Below are 23,779 nucleotides of genomic sequence, written 5' to 3'. Positions count from 1 at the left end.
AGGCATGGAGCATCCCTAATACTGTTACCCTGCTAAAAAAAAAAACAAAAAAAAAAAAAACCAAAAGCAAAAAAATCAAAAACAAAAACAAAAACAAAAAACAAATAAAAAATAAGAACAAAAACACCACAAAAAAACAAAACAACAACAAAAACAGCAATGCAACTACACTTGTATTTGAACCTTGGAGGAGAAGCAGCAGTCTTTCTGTGCAGGATGTTTTCTGGATGATGGAGAAGGGTAACTGCCATGCCTCTCCCCTAGGGTCAGCTAATCCTCCTTGAATGTGTTACATCATCTGTCAGTTTTGCTGGGGTTCTGTCTTTATCATTGCTGCTTTGTTTTGCCATGTTTCTGATGCACCCATGTGACCGTGTGTTCCTGATTTTATTTGTTAAGCTCATAGGTGCTAACATTTGCTTGTGTAAATAATTTATTTACCAGTCTGCCTCTGACAGTTTGTGCTGGGCAGGTAACATTTGTTTAAATGTCCGAAAAAGACTCAGGCTTATTCTGTTATCTTCATTTGTGCTCAAAACAGAGCAAGCTGCTATTCTGTGAGATAGATTCACCCAGGGAAAGGTATTCCCTGAAAGCTACTGTGCTGTGCTGGGTAATTGCTATGTAATATGAAGTGACTTAGTGCAGGGCATAACCTGATGCCACTCATTTGATATGCAATGGATTTCAATCGATCAGAACTACAGAACTATGTGATTCTGATCACATCTCATTGTTCTGGAGTACGTCTCATCACCTACCATACAAAGTGAAATTTGCATTTGGAAGCTTGGCAGAGACTCCTCAAAGTTCAGGCGCATCATCAGAACTGGCTATTGCAGCTGCAGATCAACCCCAAGGGTTCCTCAAATGATGGGAACGCCTCCAAGTCAACCAGTTGGAGATTCATAAGAGAAGGGATTATGAGTGGAATGCGATTTTTCTAGCTACTTATGGATTTTCCCCCAGTCTGCCAGTGAGACATAGTTCTGTCCATTGGACAGGTGTTATGGGAGAGGCCATGTTTCAATGGGACATTTTACAGATTTTGAATATGACCTCATGAGGTTTAATGCTGATCTCATATTGCAAATGGCCGTTTGGGATTGTGGGGGTTTGGGGTTGATAATGGAAGCCTACAGAAATAAACTATTGATAACTGAACTATTCTGTTAGATGAACAGATGATTGTTTCAGATAAATTTATAGGTTTTTCTTGGGGAAACAAAAATAATGAAGTTCTTTGTCATTTACATCTCATTCAGCCATTGATAGTGTTCTGAAACCCATAACCATGAGTCAAGAACTTTCACCTGAGTGACAGCAAACCACTGACCTTCATTCTCTTCACTTTACGCAATACCCACTGAACACAAAGTTCTTTTTAAGCAGGCATCACTTTCTATGTTTTAGAGATATATAGTTCAAAACATTGTGGCAATTTTTTGAGGAACATACCCTGATTATCCTATGAATAAATGAGGAGTCTGAAACATGGTAAGAGTAACCTTCCATAACCAAAGCAAGAAGCTTCCTCAGATGCCATTCAATTCCAAAGAAACCAGTGTCAGAGGTTGTGTTATTGAATAAAGGTTCTTAGTGGTATCATTCCTGGGGTTGGGGGACAGTTTATTACATCTGTGTCCTCCTATGAATGTACAGGTATCTTCAGAGGGCAGAGGTTAACACTGGGAGTCTTCCTTTCCTCTGTTTTCCCTTCTCTCCCTTTTAAAATTGTAAACTTTTTTGAAACAGGGTTTCTCACTGAATGCAGAGTTTACTCAGGGGAACCAGCTGGCTAGCAATCTCCTTACCCTGTCTTGGACTGCAGATTCGATCCTGCCTTTTCACTCCAGTTCTGGGGAGATACAAACTCAGCACCACATGGTTGCCTGGAAACTACCATACCAACCAAGCCATCTTCCCAGCCTACGGGCTGAGGTCTCAATGGCTGTGCTGTGATGACACTGACATGTGAATAATGTATTTAAGAGAGGTGGTAAAGAGATGGTGTTGACTTTGAGGAGTTTCACTAGAGGGTTTACTTTTCCACTTCCTTGTCTGAAATCAGTGGGAAGGGGTGGGGCAGGCCCCACAATCCTCAGTGGATTTTAAACATTTAGCTAATGGCTGAAATAAAACAATTGGGATCCTCTAGGTATCCATTTTGGTGATCACTATATTCCAATGACAAGAAACCTGGTATTGTTTAATGGAAGATATAATTAATAATAACAAAGAGACTTTAAATGATATTTTTAACAAATTCTAAACTAAATTAGCATATATTTATATTTGTCTTTAACAATGTGCTATGCAAATGTTAAGTAAGGCTTGAAGATATTGAAATGAATGATATTTTTAATTTTCTTCCGTGAGCTTTACTTTGTTGAGCCAAAATTATTTTCTGAGACTAAAAATCAGACTGACTATTCTCCTTCAAATGCATACCAATGAAAGTAAGTATAGCTGAGAAAATAAAGATTTCGAATAAGGTTAATAAAGTTTAAAAATGTGATTGAAGATAGTGGTGTTTAGTCCAGGCATATTCGAGAGAAAGAGAGGGAAGGAAGGAGGAAGGGAGGGAGGAAGGGAGGGAGGGAGAGAGAGAGAGAGAGAGAGAGAGAGAGAGAGAGAGAGAGAGAATATGCAAAGCAAGCCGTGCTATTTAGAAAGCCAAAAAAAGATAAGATGCCAAATCGTGTTTCGGTGACTCTACTTCTTTATATGAAGATAATTATTTTACTATATTTGCCCCTAAATTATTCTTTAACTCATTTTCCAATTGAATTAGCTTATTTCACTTTAATGTTCTGCTTTCCTCTTCTGAGGCCTAAATGTTCACTTAATTCCACAATGCCCCAAACAGCCATATATTAAAAGCAGCATTTAGTTTCTAGGTTAAAAATCTCTTTTATTTAGTGATGAGGTGGCATCTAGGTCATGATCCAGTCGGGTGAAAATGTATTCCCCGTTTCCTGCTCCTGTACTGTGTGTCTCTGGCTTCCCTGTTAGCATTCAGAGAAATTAGGTATTTATTAATTTTGTCACATTAGAAACGGCTTTACTTGATGACGTAGCTCAGTGATAGAGAACCTCACAAAGCTCTAGATTTCATGACCAACATTACAACACCAATTAAATTAATAACAATGATTTTTTTTTCAACAGTAATACTAGTTTTTCCACAAACTACACAGAAAAGTCAAGCATGGTAAAAAAAAAATCTCTCTATAGAAAGAACTTTATGTCCTGGAGAGTTTTCAAAGATGTCACATCATGAAATCCTTGGGGCAGCATGCTCCATAGCACATGCTTGCATTCTAACACTTACGAGGCTAAGGCAAGAGTACAAAGAGTTGATGGCTAGCCTGGGCTAAAGAGTAAAATGATGTTAATATACAAAAACAAAAACAAAAACAAAAAACAAAAAGAAAACAACCAGATAACTTCTGAATATAACATACTAGCAACATGCAATATCCTTGTCAAAAGAAACAAAGGAAAATAGCAGTGAATTCCATTGGCTGCGAAAGGCTTTCCAACACACACAATGAATAAGTATCTAGTTGTCAAGATACATTTTCCAAAGGAGGCCATTCAATGTAAAATTGAACAAATGTTTCATAGAAAGACATGTTCATTAAATACACAAAATTGCCAAACAGTAATAAAAATGTAAAATTAAAGGCGTGAAATGGTGTTTAGTTTTTTTTAAATGACAAAATTTTCATACCAGTTTTATAAGAAGGAGATGCCTTCAAATTGCCTTTACCTATGAAAACAATACCAGTTATTTTTGGAAAATAATTTGCTGCTAAATTAGCAAAGTTAAATATGCACAGTGCCCACAACACATTTCTATCATTAGAATACATATATACATGCACACACATAGATGACATGACATATATGCTAGAATGTGAATTGGAATGTTTTTTCATACCATAGAATAATAAAACTCTGGCTATTTCTGTCAATTTTTTATCAGCGATGGGATATATATAAAATTATTTGTTTTCTTGTATCTCTATTGATGACTACCTCTATGAATATATTGGATTTTCTTTTTTGTATACCTGGTGTATTTGAAAAATTTAAAACAGGTAAAACAAAATAATGTAAATAAGAGAACCTTGATAGAGGTGGCAAGAAAGCTTTCTGGCTATAAACAACATTTTTGTTTTAAAAAAGGAAAATAATGTTAAATTTTTCATTAAATTTCTGAATGTCCATCACTTTCTAACCTTTCTAAAGTCTTATTGGGTTACTTGGTACATGGTAGAATATCTTACTGTACAATGAATGCAATGAAAGTTGATTTCAGGTCCAGGGAAGATTGTAGACTGGATGGGTGATACATATTTGCCCCTGATCTGATCATCAGTCCTATCTACAGCTTTCTTGGGATGACATACCTGCCTTCATGATGCAAAGCCCATGGCTCCATTGTTCAAGGGAACAAAATCTGGTTGACTTCAAGATTCTTTCTTCCCTGTTCTTGTCACTAACATGTCTAGTTAAAAAAATCTAGATTAATGTGGCCCTTATTGTGTAACCCATCAACCACTGTGCTTCTTGAAGCAAGTCAAACAGTGCGTTCTAGAGACCTTCAGTGTGAGATAGTTATAGGTAACTATTTTCATGGCTTAGCCACATATAAATCTAGCTATGTTCTACTCTTAAGATTCCATACTGTAGAATGCTTTATTATATACTGATTATAAGCTCCTAATCGCTTTGGAATCTCATACTCAGCTTATTTTCTTGCTTAATGTTTTGTTCTTTCTCTCCCAAATAGCATGTTTTTGTAGAATAAATGTAATGTGTGAATAATTTAGTCACTCTAAACATTAGTGTATAACTAATATTAATACTAGTAGGTGTTTTATTTATTTGAGCTGAGGACCAAACCTAGGGTCTTACCTAATGCTTCCTATGGATGTGCTCTGCCACTAACCTGTAATTTAATCTTTTATCCTTTAATATTGGAAATTTTTATGCATGACAAGGTCTGAATTTATATAATGCTTCTAAAATGGTTTTATTCATTGCTATAGGTAATCATACAGATTTTTAAGATTTACCAAAAATATGTTCATGTGTGTATTCTGCATGAACTTTATGTGTGCTACATGTGTGTAACTGTCCAACAAGCTTGCAGTCTTTGGGAGCTGGACAAACTGTTATAAGCCACAGGTGTGGGTGCTGGAAATGGAACCCTGGTAATCAGCAAGAACAGGAAGTACTCTTAACTGCTGAACCCTCTGTCCAACCATTCTCAAACATTTTTACACAGCACGAACACGTTTGTAATGGCTGATTCATTAATTTTTTGTCATATTACACATGATATGTAACACATTACACCTGACAATTTACACAGAAAAATCAAAAGTAAACATGAATTACAGAGGAAAGAGCACAAGAGATAGAATAATATCTGATCACAGTTCTGAAGTTTCTTCTAGAAGCCCCAGTGCTATAAGTGCCAGCAGGATACCTGTAAATGGGTGCCCACACAGTACTTGTCTAGTATAGCGGATCCCAAAGAACTACCCATTCCCTACAGACTCTGTTCAACCTCACTTTGGATCACTAAACTACCTTCCTTCATCCAATATCAGGGAGTTCTTTTTGAGAGACCACAGACAGCACCAGCCCTCATGGTAAATGACAATGTGTGGGAGCAGCAGTTTCAGGCTCTGAGGTCTTAGCCATGTGATTACAAAGCCAACAATAACAGCAAACGTAGAAGAAAGGAAGCACAGAAATAGGAATAGAAATTCTACCTCTCTCGTATATGCAGACTGCGTTTAAATAATGATAATCTAATAATAAAGTCACACATTGTTAAATTATCTAGTACTATAATTTGATAATCATATATTCTTATGTGATTATTTTAGTATTGATATAATCTCTGAAGCGAGAAGTTTTGGGACACAAGGCTTTGCCTTAACATATTTGTTATATAGATTTACACCTTGCCTTCTTCATTTTGTTTTCTTTCTTTCTTCTTAAAGCTATCACATCTCTAAAACAATCATCTGGTACTCGCTGTGCTGAAATCCTTGACAAGGCAAAGTATAGAACCATCATTTTATAGCTTTTGTTTTTATTATAAGTGGTGTAGATTGAACTATTTCTAAAATAACTCTCATCCTCTTTGATTTAAAGAGTGGGCACAAATTGAACACTACATGATAAGCTAACGTCAATACCATGCCTATTAATTAGTATAACTTGCCATAAGGCAGCCAAGCTGTTCTAGGGGACAGAGACATTACTTCATACAAATATGCCTTTGAGTTTTGTATGCTTTGATAATTCTTACTGTCCATCCCAGAACTCAGATCAGAAATGTCCTTTCTTACCCTTCCCCTCATCTACATGTTCTTTACTTTTGTCTGGGTTTTATAATTTATTCCTAGCTTTTTCTAAGTAGCAAGACAGGACAGACATTTGAGTTATATTGAACTCTGGTCGTGATGCATTCCTTAGATTATGGCAACTTATATTTTCCAAAAGATATCCATCCAATTGTAGAAACATTACCAAACTTAAAAGGGAAAATAAACCAAGAAGATGCCACATCTAGTAGCACAGGGATATGAGACAATCTGAAGAGGTCTACATGATGTTGCTAATACTTCAGACATTCTGAGAAGGTCCATGTTTGGTCTTCATCAAGTACAGCGTCATAGTGACGCTCCCACAGGAAATGAAAAGACCTCCACTGTTTCTAAGGCTTCATATATTCCAAGAAGGTCTAGTCTCAGTCTCTGTGCTATGGCTGTCTTTTCTAATCATAGGGGAAAATCTGACTCATACTGGTGTGTTTTATAAAAAGAAAAAGAGGGAAGAGGTATGTTTGGTGTATGTATGGTATGGTGCAGGAGAAAGGGGTGCCTATGTAAGCCCATGCTGAGGCATCCCTTCCCCCTGAGGGACCAGCCATATGACAGATATAGTATGGAATAGTTTATTTAGGACATGGGGAGGGAAGTTTAAGGTGTAATAGAGACAAAGACAGAGACAGAGAGAGACAGAGAGACAGTGAGAGACAGAGAGACAGTGAGAGACAGAGACAGAGAGACAGTGAGAGATAGAGACAGAGACAGAGAGAGAGAGAGCAGAAAAGTAGAGGCTGGCCATGAACATGTAGAGAGAGAAGGGAGGGGAATGTGGAGAGAAGGGACAGAGAGAAGCAAGAGCGTAAGGAGGGGCCAAGCAGCCCCAGGAACACCTGGCTGTTGCCAGGTAGCTGTAGGGTAGAGCGTAGAAGAAATGCTAACACATAGTACTCTGAATGAATGCTAATATGATGAAAGACCATAACAATTAAAGATCAGAAGCAACACAATTCTAATTAATTAATTTTAAGTGCTCTTTAGTCTTAGCGTGTAAAACGAGAGATATGCAAATGTAATGAAGTGAAGCATGGTCTAATCCCACAAGATCCCACAAACAGCAGCAGATCTTCCAAGTGTAGTCCTCTATAAGGTTCTTGCTTCAAAACGAGCCTTGAATGGATGGGCTTGTAGTAGGACACTTGAAACTATCATGGCTCTATGCTATGACCATTTCCGCTTTGTTACACATGTGCAAGTTTCAACCCAAGGTTGGAACACACTTGCCAGTGAGAATCTCCTTTCTGCTCAGAATTGATTGCACTAGGCCACTGGTTGGAATTGACTTCTGCTTTGCTCTCTGAGCTGGTTATGATGCAGAGAGAAATTATTCGTTGAATGGTATAGTGTCAGGCTTGACCTAGTTACATGTAAAGATATTACCAGCACTTCGCCTCTCTGGTGTCATATGGAGAGAAGATAGATTTATTTGGGGATGGCAATTCCATGTTTAGACTTGTCAGCGATGACTTTGTGGTCTTGCTGACCCTGAGCAAGTTATTACAAACTGCGTCCAGGGGAGCCCTGAGAAGACACATTGAAATGAATAGAAAAACAGTGAATAGTTCGTCTTCATTGATATTTACCACTTTCCTGTTTCTTTCTATTTTCATAACGTTCTGCTCCCATCCCTGTCTGATCCCAGCTGGATATTCCCTTTTTTATACTAGAACCTCAACGTTAATTCTCTATAGTATAAAGTATTAAGAGGCTTATGGCTGGCCAAGATGAAGAGAATCATCAGCCCTGAACAAAGCATTATATCACCCCCTCTAAGACTCAGGGAACATTGTAGAAGAGAGCAGAGAGAAGTTTATAAGAGCTGGAAGGACTACAAATGCCAGACTCCAGAATCATTGCAGTAGTCAATTACACATTTATCTATACTAGACCCTCACAAGAGCAGCCCTAACATTATTTTCAAAGAAGTGGGAGGGGCTCTTGGGTCTTATTCTTTACCACTGAACAATGGACTTTTGACAGATTCCCAGAAACAAGGAACCAGTATTTTTCATTTTATATAAGTTACCAAGCCAACTGACTGTAAAAGGAGCATCTCAGAACATTAACAGATAGCCAACTGTATTGGATAGTTTCGTATTAACTGGACACAAGCTAAAGTCATCTGAGGGGAAGGAACGTCATTTTAAACTGCCTCCATAACAAGAATACCCTTGGGAGGGAATAGAGAGGCAAAGTTTAGAACAGAGGCTGAAGGAACACCCATTTAGAGCCTGCCCCACATGTGGCCCATACATATACAGCCACCCAATTAGACAAGATGGATGAAGCAAAGAAGTGCAGACCGACAGGAACTGGATGTAGATCTCTCCTGAGAGACACAGCCAGAATACAGCAAATACATAGGCGAATGCCAGCAGCAAACCACTGAACTGAGAACAGGACCCCCGTTGAAGGAATCAGAGAAAGGACTGGAAGAGCTTGAAGGGGCTCGAGACCCCACATGTACAACAATGCCAACCAACCAGAGCTTCCAGGGACTAAGCCACTACCCAAAGACTATACATGGACTGACCCTGGACTCTGACCTCATAGGTAGCAATGAATAGCCTAGTAAGAGCACCAGTGGAAGGGGAAGCCCTGGGTCCTGCCAAGGCTGGACCCCCAGTGGACGTGATTGTTGAGGGGAGGGCGGTAATGGGGGGAGGATTGTGATTGGGAGGGGATTGTTCACCCAGAACAGTGAAAACAATTCTTAACAATTAGAGAATGGCTGGGGGAGTCCCTACCCCTGATCTCAAGCTCTTCTACAGAGCCATAGTGATAAAGAACTGAACGGTTTTAGTGAATGATGTGGTAAACCCCAGCTCATTGTGGGTGGTTCTGTCCCCAGGCTGGAGGTCCTGAGTTCTATAATAAGGCAGACTGAGCAAGCCATGTAGCCAGTAAGCAGCACCCCTCCATGGTCTCTGCATCAGCTCCTGCCTCCAGGTTCCTGCCCTGCTTGAATTCCTGTCCTGTCTTCTTTTGATGATGGGAGTGTAAGCCAAATAAGTCCTTTCCTTCCCAGGTTGTTTCTTGGTCATCATGTTTATCATAGCCATAGATAGAAATCCTAAGACACTGCACTGATAAACCCAGTGGGTCACGAAAACAAAACGAGTAGTTAAAAGTGTCGAGAGAGATTTGTAGGGGCAGGAGTAATAATGAGGTGGGAGGCAAGAGTGCTCAGTATGAGGCACACCCATGTAAAAATACTTCTTAATTAATAAAAATTAACTATTGAATTACTCAGTAGAAAAACATTGCTTACCTTCAGCTACCTGTATCTAGTCAAACTTCAAATGGTACTCACATGAAACACTTTTCTTCTTCTCCCTCCAACAACGTCCCTGTTCAGGTATGAATGAAAACTCGTAAACACAGTGTTAAGTATCAACACATTCTTCCAAGGCCACAGAAATAAAAATAAATCCATACTATTCCATTTAAATAAAGGAAGATAATATGCCAACACACTAGTGGGCAAATCTGGCAGATTACCTTCTTGAAATATTTCACACCTGTACAACAGTGTTATCAGTAATTAAAGCATTATCTTTTTTGTTTTTTAGTCAACAACTTGGTTTTTTTTTAATAAAAGCTTAGGCATGTATGTAATTGGCTAGTGGTGAATAATTCTATTTAAACAAGCAAAGTAAATCTAAACAAAGGCTGAGAATTTCCCTGCTTGGAGAATGTGATCTTAAATGCCAGAGTCAGTTCAGAAGCTTGGAGTCAATTTGTAGAGCCATGGCTGAGCATTTTCTGCAAAACCTCATTAAGAAGAATTAGAAAAGACAATAACAAATTAGTTGGAGGAGCATCTTGGATCTCAACTGTGTGCCTGCTTTTCATCCTGTGCCTCCAGCACCGTGCTGCACTTGGGTACTGAAACACCTTCTTTCCTTTCCTTTCTTCTTTTTCTTATCTAAGAGGACTCAGTGGATTTTTAAAATCATTTCTAGGAAACATTAAATAAAGAAGAAATAATTTGGAGGGGACAGTGGAGGACTTGGAGGGAACTCACCAAAGTGTGTGCATACACATGCACACACACACGTGTGTGTGTGTGTGTGTATATGTATATATTTATGTATTTATAATTGTATATATTTATATATATTTGTATATATGTGTATAAGTATGTATTTGTATAAATATATGTATATTTGTATGTATATGTATATAAGTATATATATATTTCAAAATATAACTGCTCAATATATATGTAATGTTTCCTGTATATACTATTTCAGGGTCAACCATTGGGCACTAGATAATCATTTTTTTCTACTCTTCTCTGAGGAAGCCTATTTCTTCACTCTCATGATTCTTTAGTTCCTTGTATTTCTTTGTGTAAGATTAAGGCAGCAAAATTCCTTCTTCTGGCTCTCAAAATATTTCCACCCCATCTTGCCCCCATTATCCCCAGTATGCCCCAAGTATTGAGCGTGAGAATTGTTCAGTAGATGTATCTATCCATTTGGATTGGGTTCCATAGCTATTGTGGTAATTATTAAAATATAGAGTCTTTTACCCCACGTTAGTGCCGGCACCATAAGGCCACATGGCATTTGCGGGGTATTTTCATCTCATCGGCTGTCGGTTCTAGTGTGGCGCTATGCCATGCTACCTCTAACTATCCTCTAGCTCTGGCAGTCTCCCCCTTCCCCCCATTGCTAGCCGCCCTCTCCTGGCTGTCTGGTCCCAGCAACCCAGTAAAATCATGCTCTAGAGATCCCAACAGCAGGTAGTTCCCCACAGCTCTGTGACCCACTCTAGTCCCAGCAGCAGCTAACCTCTCACAGTTCTCTACCACTGCTCTGTTTATATTCCCAGCATCTGCCCCCTAATAGCTGTGGTATAAACTTCCAGCAACCCGTTAAAAGTAAATGTTGCCCTTCTCTGACTCCATCTTGGTTCTCCTTCCTTTTTCCTCTCTCTCCCCTTACCGAACAAAAATCCTCTGTGCCCACCCCACTTTCTTACTGTCTAATGACAGGCCTTGGCTTAACTTCTTCCAGCCCTCTCCTACATATAGACATCAACCTACACATAACTGAATTCTGATTGTCTGTTGTTTTCTGTAGTGGTCTCTTTAAAAATTTAAAATAAAACAAGAGAATGAAGATAATTTAGTTAATGTGGCAGAATAAACTTAACAATATAATTAATCTCCAGGAGACACTTTAAGTTGAAGGTAAGATCTGGAAAGCTTTAGGAGAGATGTCCCATCTACTTGATGTTAGATTATTAAACAACAGATTTCAAATGTCAAAGCAAAATACACTTCCCTAGGGTTTGATTTTGATTTGAAATGACTGAACTAGAGATCGGATGAGTGGGCTTTATATTTGTTTGCCTCTGAGATGAAAATTGACTAATTTGACAATTGTGTTAAATAATGATAGTAAGTTAAAAACCTTGGTGAATCTCAAATGATTCAGATAATTATATGATGCTGATAAAGACTTGACTTATATGTAAGTTATAAAGTTATAACGTGCCAAGTCTGGACCTATCGCCTGTCTTGAGTTACAGTGTATGACATCATTCAGGTTTCCCAGAGTCTTAGCATCCGAAGCCTTTATCCATCACTCCTTTAAAGTACACTTTAACGAAATTGTTATAAATGTTTAAACACATCCTCATTGCTCCGCCGAACCGTACTCTGTAACATTGCTTAAGTCCAGACTAGATAATTGTGGTACATGTGTCGGGGTCCAGCTGTTGTCCCAAATCTACCACTTCTTCCCACTCAGAGTGTCCAGGAATCCGGAACAGGTTGAGTATTCAGGATCCTAGTTTGCCTGGGAAAGAGTGCTGGGGGAAAAAGAGATCGAAGACCTTCTCAGAGAACCTTAGTGTTACAGTTCTTTAGACAAAGACCTTCTCTGATGGTCTCCAATTGAAATGGCTCTCTAGAGGATCTTAGCTTGTACGTATATCTTTATTGGGGTGAACTTGTATGTGTACACTTTTGTCAGGATGAAGCATAAGTGTATATATACGTTGGAGAGTGGACAAGACTTCTTAGGGTGAATTTCATTGGCTAGCAGTTAAAGTACTGGAAATCACTTGTTTGCTTGGAGAGACCTTCCAGGAATCCCCAGTACTGGTTGGGCAGGTTCTTATGGGGACAGGGATAGAGGGAGTTGAACTTGTAGGTTTGCCAAGGACTACTCAATCTTTCCCATGTATTGGGTATAGAAGGTCAGAGTCCCCAGACAAGGTCAGAGAAAGGTCAGGCTCCCCAGACAAGGACAGAGAAGGGGAAGCCCAGATGGTAAAGGGAATCCACCATTTTGCACAAGCTCAGAGGACCTATTCGGTCATGGTTGACTTCAACCTTAATTAGCAGGGTTTCCCCACAGATAGTCAGAGTTTGAAGCTCCAGTAGGAATTATAAATAATTGGTAGCAAGTAAGCATTTCCTCTCCTTTTTACTGAAATGGAAACATGCCCTCTGGTTATGAAGAGAGCAACTATCCCGTCTTTTATACAACTAATGAGTCTCCCATCTTTTCCCAGTTTTTTGTACTTAAGGATGTTTGAAAGATTAAAAAGGAAAAGGGGGGAAGTTAATATATAATATGATCTCATCCATAAGATACACCATGAGGAGTATATAAAAGTTCTAGGGTTTTACTAGGTTTTCTGACACTAGGATTCCAATTATCTCAAATTGCTGTAATGATGTGGGGAGTTACAAGAGTAAAATGTGTCAGGGATGTGTGGGGAGTTACAGGAGTAACATATGTCAGGGATGTGGGGAATTACACGAATAACATGCATCAGGGTTGCTTACCTAGTCAGGGTCCAGAGAATGTTTTCCTGGCAAAGTTAGGCTCATGGTGACATCTGTAGAAGCTGTAAATGAAGGGCAGATTGGTCACAAAGAGTAAAAATTAGAAATCGTGAAACATCAACAGGGCTTGTGGATACCTATGGATGAATGGGAAATTATTAAGGGGAAGAAAATCTGGAAAAAGGCTGGAATCTACCTTCCATTAGAACATCCACTAAATGAGTTTGAGAGGTGAGAGAAGGTTGTATGTTATAGCATCTAGTAGGCTTTTCCACATTTTCTGACTTTTTCCTCTAAAATAACATTATATATTGAATTCTAGGCATAAAAATACTTAATTTTTACTCATCTAACATGACTGGTCATTTCTACAATATTTTATCAATGCTTTGAGGATTTCATATAATATATTTTGAATATATTCATCCCACCTCCCATAGACATAGACAAATTCACTTAGGAGGTGGCATGCAAATATGACTGCTTACTTTCCCCTGTGATTGAGAGAGGCCAGGTTTGAACTGGGACTAAGTAAAAACTGAGTTTTGATTTTGTAGTTCTGCTTTGAAATTCTAAGTGCAGACATTGTCTGGTCAACGGAACTCCCAGAAAACTGGTGGGGAAACTCTGTGCCAGCCATTGACACTCAGGTGACAGGTATCATGTCAGTACATGACCAAAGTCAACAAATAGCTCTGAGTTTTATTGCAAATACATTGCTTGGTATTAAAGGAAATTTTTAGAGTTCGATAGTCTTCCCTGGCTGCCTCCTCTTCTAGGTGACTATTTCAGTTAGCAGCTGAGTCTGAGTGGTCCTCTGGCAACCGTCCAACCAGAACGCCCTGGGGTTTAATTCTCTGTCATGATACTGCATGTCACTCTAGGCCTCCCTTCTGATCTTCAGTCCAACCAGTGACCCAAGATCATTGAGAGACACCTGGCGTACACTGAGCATGATGGCACATCTGTAGAATAAGCTACCTTGATATTCAGATACTGGCACTCATATCTCACACTTAATAATAATACAGTAGATGTTGGAAATATGTAAGAACCTAAGAGGTTGATATTTTTCAGCATGAAAGACCAATAAGTGGTTTATCCAGGACAGTGAAGACTAAATTAAACAGATGGAAGGAGTCCATTTCCAAGGTCCACACACCAGCAGCAAACTCATGACGGGTGGATTCTTAACAGGCCGTAGAGAAAGGACAGGGAAACCCCAAATTGCTTCTTAGTGTTCCCTCTGACTTCAGTGAGGATATCTTGCACTCAATAAATCCTTGCCTGGTCCATCCAAAATTATTTTCTCCTCAAGAAAATTCTAAATAAACCTATTAAAATGTTTTCCTGCATCTCAGAGCTAATTATACTTTCATGAATGCACCATTTCAAAACAAACACTTGAACTGCTTTGAATAATGTTATTAATAGATTATTTGTCTGACAAGCTTCCCTTCATTCGTGTTCTGTGTTTCAAAATAATAAAATGAAAATAGGTTTAGGCCAATCCTGAAGTATAGGTTGGATGTGGTAATTCACTGGTAGAGAATGGGAACCCTTAGAGGATCTAACTGAAAGGAAGTTGAGTTAAACATTTACATTGTGTCGTCTTCTACTACTGAGGGAACAGGAAGTCTGAACATATCTTTTGGAAGCATGGTAGACAAGATGTTGAAGGTAGGCAGACCACTGTTCACAGAAAACAAATAGTATTCTCTCAGAAGCAGCTTTTGCTGGGCACAGACTTAGTCTTAAGGTAGCTCTGGGAGATGTAGGTTAAATGATACTTTCCCAAATAGGGAATGAAGTCAATGGAATGCATGTTGGAAGATGGTAAAAGAGGCCATGCTTCTTCAAACTCCTAAAGAAAAATAAAATTGGCCACAGAGAAGAGGGGACTGCCAGAAGATTAAAGCATTAAGCAGATATGTTCAAATATGTTGAAGAAATAATCCATGAACCAGGGACCGTAGACCAAACATGACTGGGTATGAAACTCTCTCTCTCTCTCTCTCTCTCTCTCTCTCTCTCTCTCTCTCTCTCTCTCTCCCTCTCACACACACACACATACACACACACACACACACACACACACACACACACATTCTACCTTTTATTTTTGTTTTGTTTTAACTGTCTAAGATCTAAATTTCTGTAAATTTTTTTTATTACATTTTAGTTGACTTGTTTGTATTTATGTGTGACCACATCCCATGCACGCCATCACAGGTATACGGATGTCATGGGACAACATATGGGAGTCAGCTCTCCCTTTCACCAAGTATGCCACAGGTACAGATCCCAGCTGAGTCATTTTGCTGGTAGTTAGGTCTCCCCGCTGTAGTAACCCACTGTTGAGAGATTAGGATTTACATGTTAACTTCCTCTGTCTTCCTCCCTCCAGCTTACTCATAAACCTACTAGTTAAATGTCTTTTTACCTACCAGTGTTCACACTGGAATGGGTTAGTTTTATCTACTCTCTGTCCCTGTGACGGGTTTAGGTCGTTGCTATACACAAGAACAGTTCTGAAGAATACATGTCACATCCCAAGAGACAAGTACAGTTTAGAATCCTCTTCTACACAGACCAACCAGGATTCCTATTCCTCTCCTTCTCAGTTGCCTAAGCCTTCTCATTATCCATCTATCCATCCATTCCTGCAAATTAATTGTCACTGCATTGTCTCAGTGATTTCTGTCTTTTGTAATTGTCTCAAATAATTGACTCCACAGACATAACATTGAGCTCTACCTATGTGGCAGTTTACATCATTGTTCCTCTGGTCTCCACCCATTCTACCTAATACCTTTGCTCTCATGAAATCGATAACAAACAAACAAAAACTCAGGATGGAGAAATGATAAAGATTTTTCTCTTACATACCATTTGGGATTCACATATGAAATTGGCCCGCCCATCTGCTTGGCCTTTTATTCAGTCTTCATTAAAGACATCAGTGGCAACATCATGAGGCAAAGAAAGGACCACATGCTGACATGGGAAGATGAAGGGTGGGGCCGACGCCAGGTTCATCGTTTCAGACCGTGTCTGTCTTGTGGGAACCTGTCATGGTTCTAGGAGACTTAAATTAATTCTCTATGAGGTTTTGCTCCCAATAACCTTGTACCACATTTCCCAAAGTATACCACTCTCTGTCATGGCCGTACAAAGACTAACCTGGGGTTGGAGAGATGGCTCAGCCATTAAAGGCCAGGCTCACAACCAGAGATACAATAGATGAAAGTAATCACACAGGAACACTTGAGGATCCGTTTAAGCCAGATTGGTGCAGAGCTGGGTCAGAGGAGAGAAAATTTAGATGGTCATTCAAGGTTCGTCTTTACTTCAAAGTAGACAAGTAACATGTTCTGGCAAAAGAAATGTTCGTATTTTATCTTTGTTCCTGTTCCCAGGAACGGGGCTTCTGGGAGGCTGGTGACAAAAGCTCTGTAAGAGCAGAGGGGATAGACAGTCAAGCTGTGGGGAGATGTAGGAAGGAGAGAAGAGAGTACGGAGTTACCACAGGTATGAACTATGAAGAGGGACTCTTGAACATTGACAGAGAGGAAGAGATTAAGCCTGCAGACCTGTCGCATTTTTACTTCAAAAGAAGGTGCATCTCTCAGAGCTGTGCTTCCTAAGATTGTATGGCCTATGCTGGCATACATAAAAGGCAGCGTTTTATCAGAAAATCTTGAAATTGCCTTCCAGATACCAAACATGTTAGCTGTATATATAGAGAGATAGAGATAGAGTTAGATAGAAAGATAGATAGATAGATAGATAGATAGATACATACATACATACATACATACATACATACATACGTACATAGAAAGATAGATACATGCATAGATAGATAGATGATAGATAGATACAGAGATACATAGATAGATACATAGGTAGATAAATAGATACATAGATACACAGATACATACATAGATAGATAGATAGATAGATAGATAGATAGATAGATAGATAGATAGATAGAAAGGTATGTAGGTATGTATGTAGGTAGGTAGGTAGGTAGATAGACACAGATATATAGATACATAGATCAATAGATAGATAGATAGATAGATAGATAGATAGATAGATAGATAGATAGATAGATGGATGGATGGATGGTAGATGATAGACAGATGATTTCCAGCATGCATGTAGTCATAAACATACACAGAAACACATAAGAGACTCTATGTAATGCAGAGGAGCATCTGTAACTCTGAAATGTATGTGTGACAACCTGTAAGCTTAGCCTTCACTTTTAATTTGTGGAAGTTATAATGCCATTTTTAGAGCCATAATTGAGTAAGCCTCAATAAGGTACAATGAGTGTTTAACATATGAATTCATTGTCACTTCTGACTAAAAGATACTATTCTGAAGATGTCAGTGTAGGGGTAAACACTCTTTATAAGCAATATATTTTATATATTATACTGTATGTAAATGTACTTTATGTTATCAACACATTACTCTAAAATACTACTCAATAGTCCTATGCTAATGGTATAACTATATGTTATCTATTTTTGGTGTTAATATTATGTTCAAATTATAAAATCTGATGTGCTTCCTAGCCACAGATCATTATGTAATTCATGTACTACTGTATAATGACCTTTATATATATGCAAATCTCTTGCTAAATATATACATGTATCCTTTCTTCCTTTCTTTCTTCTGTTTTCTGATTTGCTCCCATTGGTGATTCTGTCCTTTGACTACAGACTGGCAATATGAGGGTAAGGTGACTAAAATAATCCACAGCACCTCATGGGCATCTCTTCTTTGTCCATTTTTGCTCTCCTCTTTTTACAGCATTATTAAAATTCTATTCACTCTCTGTAATTATGCCCTTTATCACAATTAATTTCCAATTATGTTTGTTTCTGTTGTGGAGCATTCTCATCATTTACCCCGTTAATCATCGCTCTATGTTGTTTCTCTGCGTTAAATTACCATTCCATTATTTCTGTCCAGAAGGACTGCTGTCTCGCCATCTTTGCTGGTTTCACAGTAAGGTTTGAACAGTGTCTAGCTGTGGTATCATAGAATCTGTGTGGGCCTTAGAAAGTGTTTTATTTTCATAGTAAAACTCTTAAAATGTTGTGTATTAATTTGATTGTAAGTTTTTAATATCATATCTATCTATATATTCATACATGTTAGTAAATTTGCTTTGTGCAAGTTCCTTTGTAATTAATTGTTAATGATAGCCTTTGGTTATCTCTTCTTTAGATTGTAAACTAGCTAGGGGAGGACCACCAGCTACCATTGTGGCCATTGATGAAGAGAGTCGGAATGGTGAGTGCACTCTGTGTTTCCCAATTCTTTCTATATTAAGAATTTGTTTTCATTTTAGCTTTTACAATGATATGGTCAGGGACTCTACACAAGAGCTTTTTCAAAATCTACTAATGATGCATCTTTAATTTTCTGTTCAAGGCTTTATAATATATCGCCACTAGAAATGCTTCATTTGGATTATGTCACAAAAGACTCTTTTGGCAAATAGAAGTCTTCAGCTCTAAGTAGTGAATAATCTAGATTATCCCAAACATGAATCACATACATGTAGGGATGTTTCTGCAAATAGGTAGAGTTGATAGTTACACACAGAATCATGTAAGTGAAATGAAATGTGTTCCTCCAAGGAAGGGACCATACTGTGAGCCCTGTCTGGTGTCTGGTAAAGATTAAGGCTTGAAACTGGTTGAGACACAGTGGTTGAGTATGGCTCACAGGAAGTCTGCATGGAACTAAAGCAAATACACAGCTAAAACTGACAGCAGGGAAGAAGCCTGAAGATTCATACCACTCCCCCTGTCTGTGGTAATTAGAAGTGTTACCTCAGCATACTTAATTGTGTGTGTGTGTGTGTGTGTGTGTGTGTGTGTGTGTGTGTGTATTCTCAAAAAAGTTAGATTTTGTTCCAGAACTTTCTCTTCATGTGCTTAAGCTTTAAAATAGTCATAAAGTCCCACCCTCTACTGGGACATACGAAGATGGCGAAGTTTGGGGCCACCCAGGGAAAGAGCGCTCTTGGCATATTCATCCACTGTACATCTACATGACTTTCTTGGTTGTTGCTAGTGTACCTCCTGTAATAAGGGAGTTTTCTTCTGGAATTAGACTTTAAGGAAAGGGATTGTGTCAAGTTACTCATTGACAATTTGCTTTTATTCTATAATTCTACTTAGACTTTCTTTAAGAACAATAGCCGGCATTCTAGTGATAGAACGTTGTAACTCTAAGCTCCAATTAATCATGGGATTATTTTGATCATTACTTCTTTTACTCACCTGAGAAATGACTGCCAAGTTCCATTTTCGTCCATGGTCTTTGTACATAGCCAAAGCGTCTGCACTGTTGCTAGCCTCCATTTAAAAAAAAATGTCCAGAACAAACACAATTTAAAAAAAATATTAGGTAATTATGAAAATGTATTTGGGTTATTTAGAAATTAATTTTCTCATCTACAGTGAAAACATATGGAGTGAGTGATTATGACCAGATTGAACAAATTGGAACTGAAGTATAATTATAGACAAAGGAGAAAATATATTAAAGTGCTATAATAGGCAAAGGCCCTTTTTCATGGGTAGATTTATGCTTTCCTTATGATTAAGTATTTCCATTCAGAGCAGACCTGCGTTTCTTTAAGATGCAGTTTGACTTTCTTTAAGCAGAAGCATAAAGCCCAAGAGTGTGGCAGTGCCCTCTCCTTATTTTTAGCCAATTGCTTTGTACTTAAAATGGAGCTGAAATAAAATAGTCGCTTTCACCTGAGGAAGTTGTGCTAGCATGTGTGTCTTCAGGGCCAAAGCACTGCTGTCTGTCTCCTTTAGAGCTAGCCTAACCCTGCCTTTCTAAAGAGTGCAGGAAGAGACTGTCAAGGCTGCCCTGGCATCTGAAGGGAGCGTAGCTCGGCTGTTTGATGCAATCTGAGAATGTTGTGCTTCCTTTCTTTTGACATATTTTACTAAAACTGCCAACTCCTCAGAAGGGTGCCAAAACCGAGCATCAACACAGAGTATAAATATCAATCTATGGTAAATGTGTTGCCCCTTATTTTGCTTTTACATGAAATTTCTAAAACTACAATGATCTAGGGAATCTCTTCCATATACTATAATGTGCGTCATTGTCCTCACTGTGAGAATGTCAGGAAACAGCTCAGGACCATAGGCCTTCATAATCTAGGAACACTAAAAATACTCCCACTAAGGCAAGTATTTTCAGTCCTGATATTAAACAATGTGTTAATTTCCCCTTTTCTGCCTACTTTTAGTGGTGAGAATAAAGTAAATAAAATCCTGCTTTTCAAGGATCCAAGAGATGGAAAGATGCTTTGCAATTATTTCAGAGACCATAATAAATCATGAGGGCGTTCTCACCTGAGCCCAGCCTGAGTCGTGGCTCTTTGAATGAGTTCAGGCTAGTGAAAGAGTAATAGATATAATCTGTTGTGTCTGTATATTCTTCCCATCCCCCCTCCCTCCCTCCATTATCATGTTTCTATAATAATGCATTTATTTTAAATAAAGTACCTCTGTTACTTGTGTGTTTTGCACATTTAAAAAAGTTGGGTTACCTAGATAATAAGCTGTGGAAACACATATAATGCTCTGTTGGAAATAAAACTGAGTATGTATTTACTACATGTGCCTTTGAAAGGATTGATCCGTTCTGGTTAAGCCTTTCTTCTGCTAACTTGGCAGGTATGTTTGCCACATTGCTCTGCAAAATTATTGCCAGCCAGATGAAGTCAATTCATATTCCCTCCCTCCCTCCCTCCCTCCCTCCCTCCCTCCCTCCCTCCCTCCCTCCCTCCCTCCCTCCTCTCTCTCTCTCTTGCATTGACACAAGATTCCAGAATAATTCTTGGTCAAAGCCCAGTTACCACTGTAACTGGAATAGGTAACAGACAGTGTAGAATACTTAAAACAACTAGAATTTTCTACATCAGATTATTTACTTAGAGACAAAACCGGTGTAATGACAGAAGATACTAAAAGTTGGGCCGTTAAAGGGGTGGCAGCCCACCCTTCCAGCCACACCATAATGAGGCAGGTAAGTCTTTGTAAGTTCAAGACTAACCTCAGCTATACAGCAAGTTTCAGGCCAGCCTGAACTTTGTCTGAAAAAAAATTATCTTGGTTAATTAACAATGGTTGTACCATCGCACAAGGTACTAAAATCTGTCCAATAGGATAATGTCGTTAGGCGATAATAGAGTCAGTCATCTCTATCACTGTCAAACAGCTGCTCTTTGCTGTACACCCGAATCCTAACATTTAGATAATGAGAAAGATATTTTATTTTGTTCCCTGATGTCGTAGTACCCTAACTTATTTCTAACTGCAGAAAAATGAGTCTTAGTATAATGGTGGCCTGGTTATTGCTTATAGAAGCTACACAGTTATAATCATGATTTTAGACTCCTCCATCACCGTCTCTTATCCAACAGATCATCAAGTCTCTCTGAATTATTTTGTTTACTGTGAACATAGTTCACATTGATAAGGGAATCATTTTCTTGTGATTTACGGAAGTATTATTGTGTCTGACTCCCCCATATATTTTTACTTCTTTCCTGATTGCTACTGCAAGATAACCATTGTTAGACGAAACCATTTGGCTGTGTCCAACCAGGAGGCTGCATACAGGGCAACACACTGCTTGTTTCATTTGTACCAGAGGATGGTTTTCCAAAAGGTCAGCGGTGACATCTGTCTGAATATGTAACTGCACAGAGAAGAAAGTTTCTAAGCCTTAAAAAACAAGTTCTTGCTTATCTCCTCAAATGGTCTATAAGTTTATTAGAATTTTGCAAAGCCTTTATATTTTCTCATATTAATCATATTATCAATTTTGGCTATAGGTTTAAATAAGCAACAGGAAATAATAGGATGACTTCAGAACTAGGAAGAGAAGAGGTACACCAGGCAGCCATCATGTAAAAATGATCACTGAGCTGAAACATTTTGTTATAGAAAGAAATAACTGCAAATATCAGTGACTGCCCAATTACACTTAAATTGTCATGATAACCAAAGATGATAAGGGATTAATTGTGCAAATTATCCATTGTATCTAAGGAAAGAAGCACCAGGTTCTGTTAGGTGCTTGCCTTTTCCTTCTAACATTTATGTTAACTATGTGTATTTTAGAAGCAAGCCTGAATTATATCAAATTGAATTGTGTAGCACATATACACAATTTCTCCTAAGTAAAACTATTGCAGTGAGTGACTTTCTATAAATGTAGTATTAAAGTCTTGTCATCAAGGAAATGGCTAGAGACTGGAATTCTTTCATCTGTGTAAACTGTAGAAACATAAAACAGTGGTAACACGAATGGCTTGGCTGCTACCCTACAAAATAAGAGAGAGGGTGCTGTTCACTTGTAAACAGTAGGAAAGTGAATTCCACCAGTGTCTTTGAAGGAGAAAGTTTTCCTGTGAATAGGTCAGCTTAATTTAATGATTCTTTGTAGATCAAAAGGCACCTGTGCTGGTCAGTGTCCCCAAGGGCAGTTTTGACACTCATTGGGGAATCTGGAGTGGAAGAAGTCAATTAAAATAACAGAAAAATCAGAGATCCTTACATATAAAGAAAAGAGCATATTCAGGGCTACAATTTTATGGGCCAGAACTGAGGTGGATTCATCTTCCTTCTTGGCCATCACTTGCATGCTCAGACTTGGTGTGTTTAGTGCTTTGCAATTTTCACTATGGGTTCTTATGGAAATCATTTAGGAATGAGGGGTGGAGGATAAGTCACTGCCCAGTTGCTGGTTTTAAAGTCCAGTACCTGGCCTTTTCCAAGAACCATCCTAAACATGGTTCCCCCGGGTACCTGTCCTTACATTCATTTCTTGAGTCTTCAGATTACACTTTCCTTCTCCACCCCATGTCCTTTCTCATCCAAATTCCCTTTACCTGTAAGAATTTATTTCCAGCACACTCTTGTTCCTTGTCCTCAGAGGCTGTATGCGTGATTTGGGTTACTCTGAAAATCAAGCTGTCAATTTTCCTCAAAGGACAGAGAGAATATGGAATGGGTTAAAACCTTCACCTTTCAATAGAGTATAGAAACCAACACTGGGCAGGCTCTTAGTGACCACTTGACAAGAACAATAATTCCACAACGATTTGAAATGCTTTACTTTTAAAGTGCCTCCCACAGTCATCTTTAAAACAAATGGTTATTTGGCAAATAATTCTACAGAGGATGGCTGCAGTATTTCAACTGCATGTAGCTTTCTAATGTAGATCGAGCAATACTAAGAAAGTGGCTATATCAATCTATGAGCACTTTAGAAAAACCACTATATCATATATGTGTGTGTGTGTGTGTGTGCATATATATATATATATATATATATATATATATATACACTACATTATTCCAGAAGGTACAATTCAAGCAAACAATGCATACCTCTCTTTTAGGCAAATAAAGGAATCTCCTAACTGCAGTGTTTTCAGCAATAAAAAAAATGGTTTTGGATATTTTTATCCAGTGTATTGCTGAAGTAC

The 23,779-nt window shown here is 38.5% G+C and overlaps 1 protein-coding gene across 6 annotated transcripts in view; it reads left to right on the top strand.

The window, feature by feature from the left end:
- The window catches only part of Pcdh15 (protocadherin related 15), a 1,498,824-nt gene that overhangs the window by 885,580 nt on the left and 589,465 nt on the right, over positions 1 to 23,779 (top strand). For 3 of the 6 annotated variants that reach the window (XM_063279552.1, NM_001271377.2, XM_063279553.1), the window contains 2 exons: positions 17,964 to 17,978; positions 18,475 to 18,540. In XM_063279552.1, the coding sequence (XP_063135622.1) occupies positions 17,964 to 17,978; positions 18,475 to 18,540 (81 nt within the window). The remainder of the gene's footprint in view (positions 1 to 17,963; positions 17,979 to 18,474; positions 18,541 to 23,779) is intronic. The other 3 variants (XM_063279549.1, XM_063279551.1, XM_063279550.1) reach the window with 1 other exon arrangement.

Source organism: Rattus norvegicus, chromosome 20 (genome assembly GCF_036323735.1).
Source record: "Rattus norvegicus strain BN/NHsdMcwi chromosome 20, GRCr8, whole genome shotgun sequence".
In the NCBI taxonomy this organism is placed as follows: Eukaryota; Metazoa; Chordata; class Mammalia; order Rodentia; family Muridae; genus Rattus; species Rattus norvegicus.
This window is presented reverse-complemented; position numbering and strand designations above follow the sequence as displayed.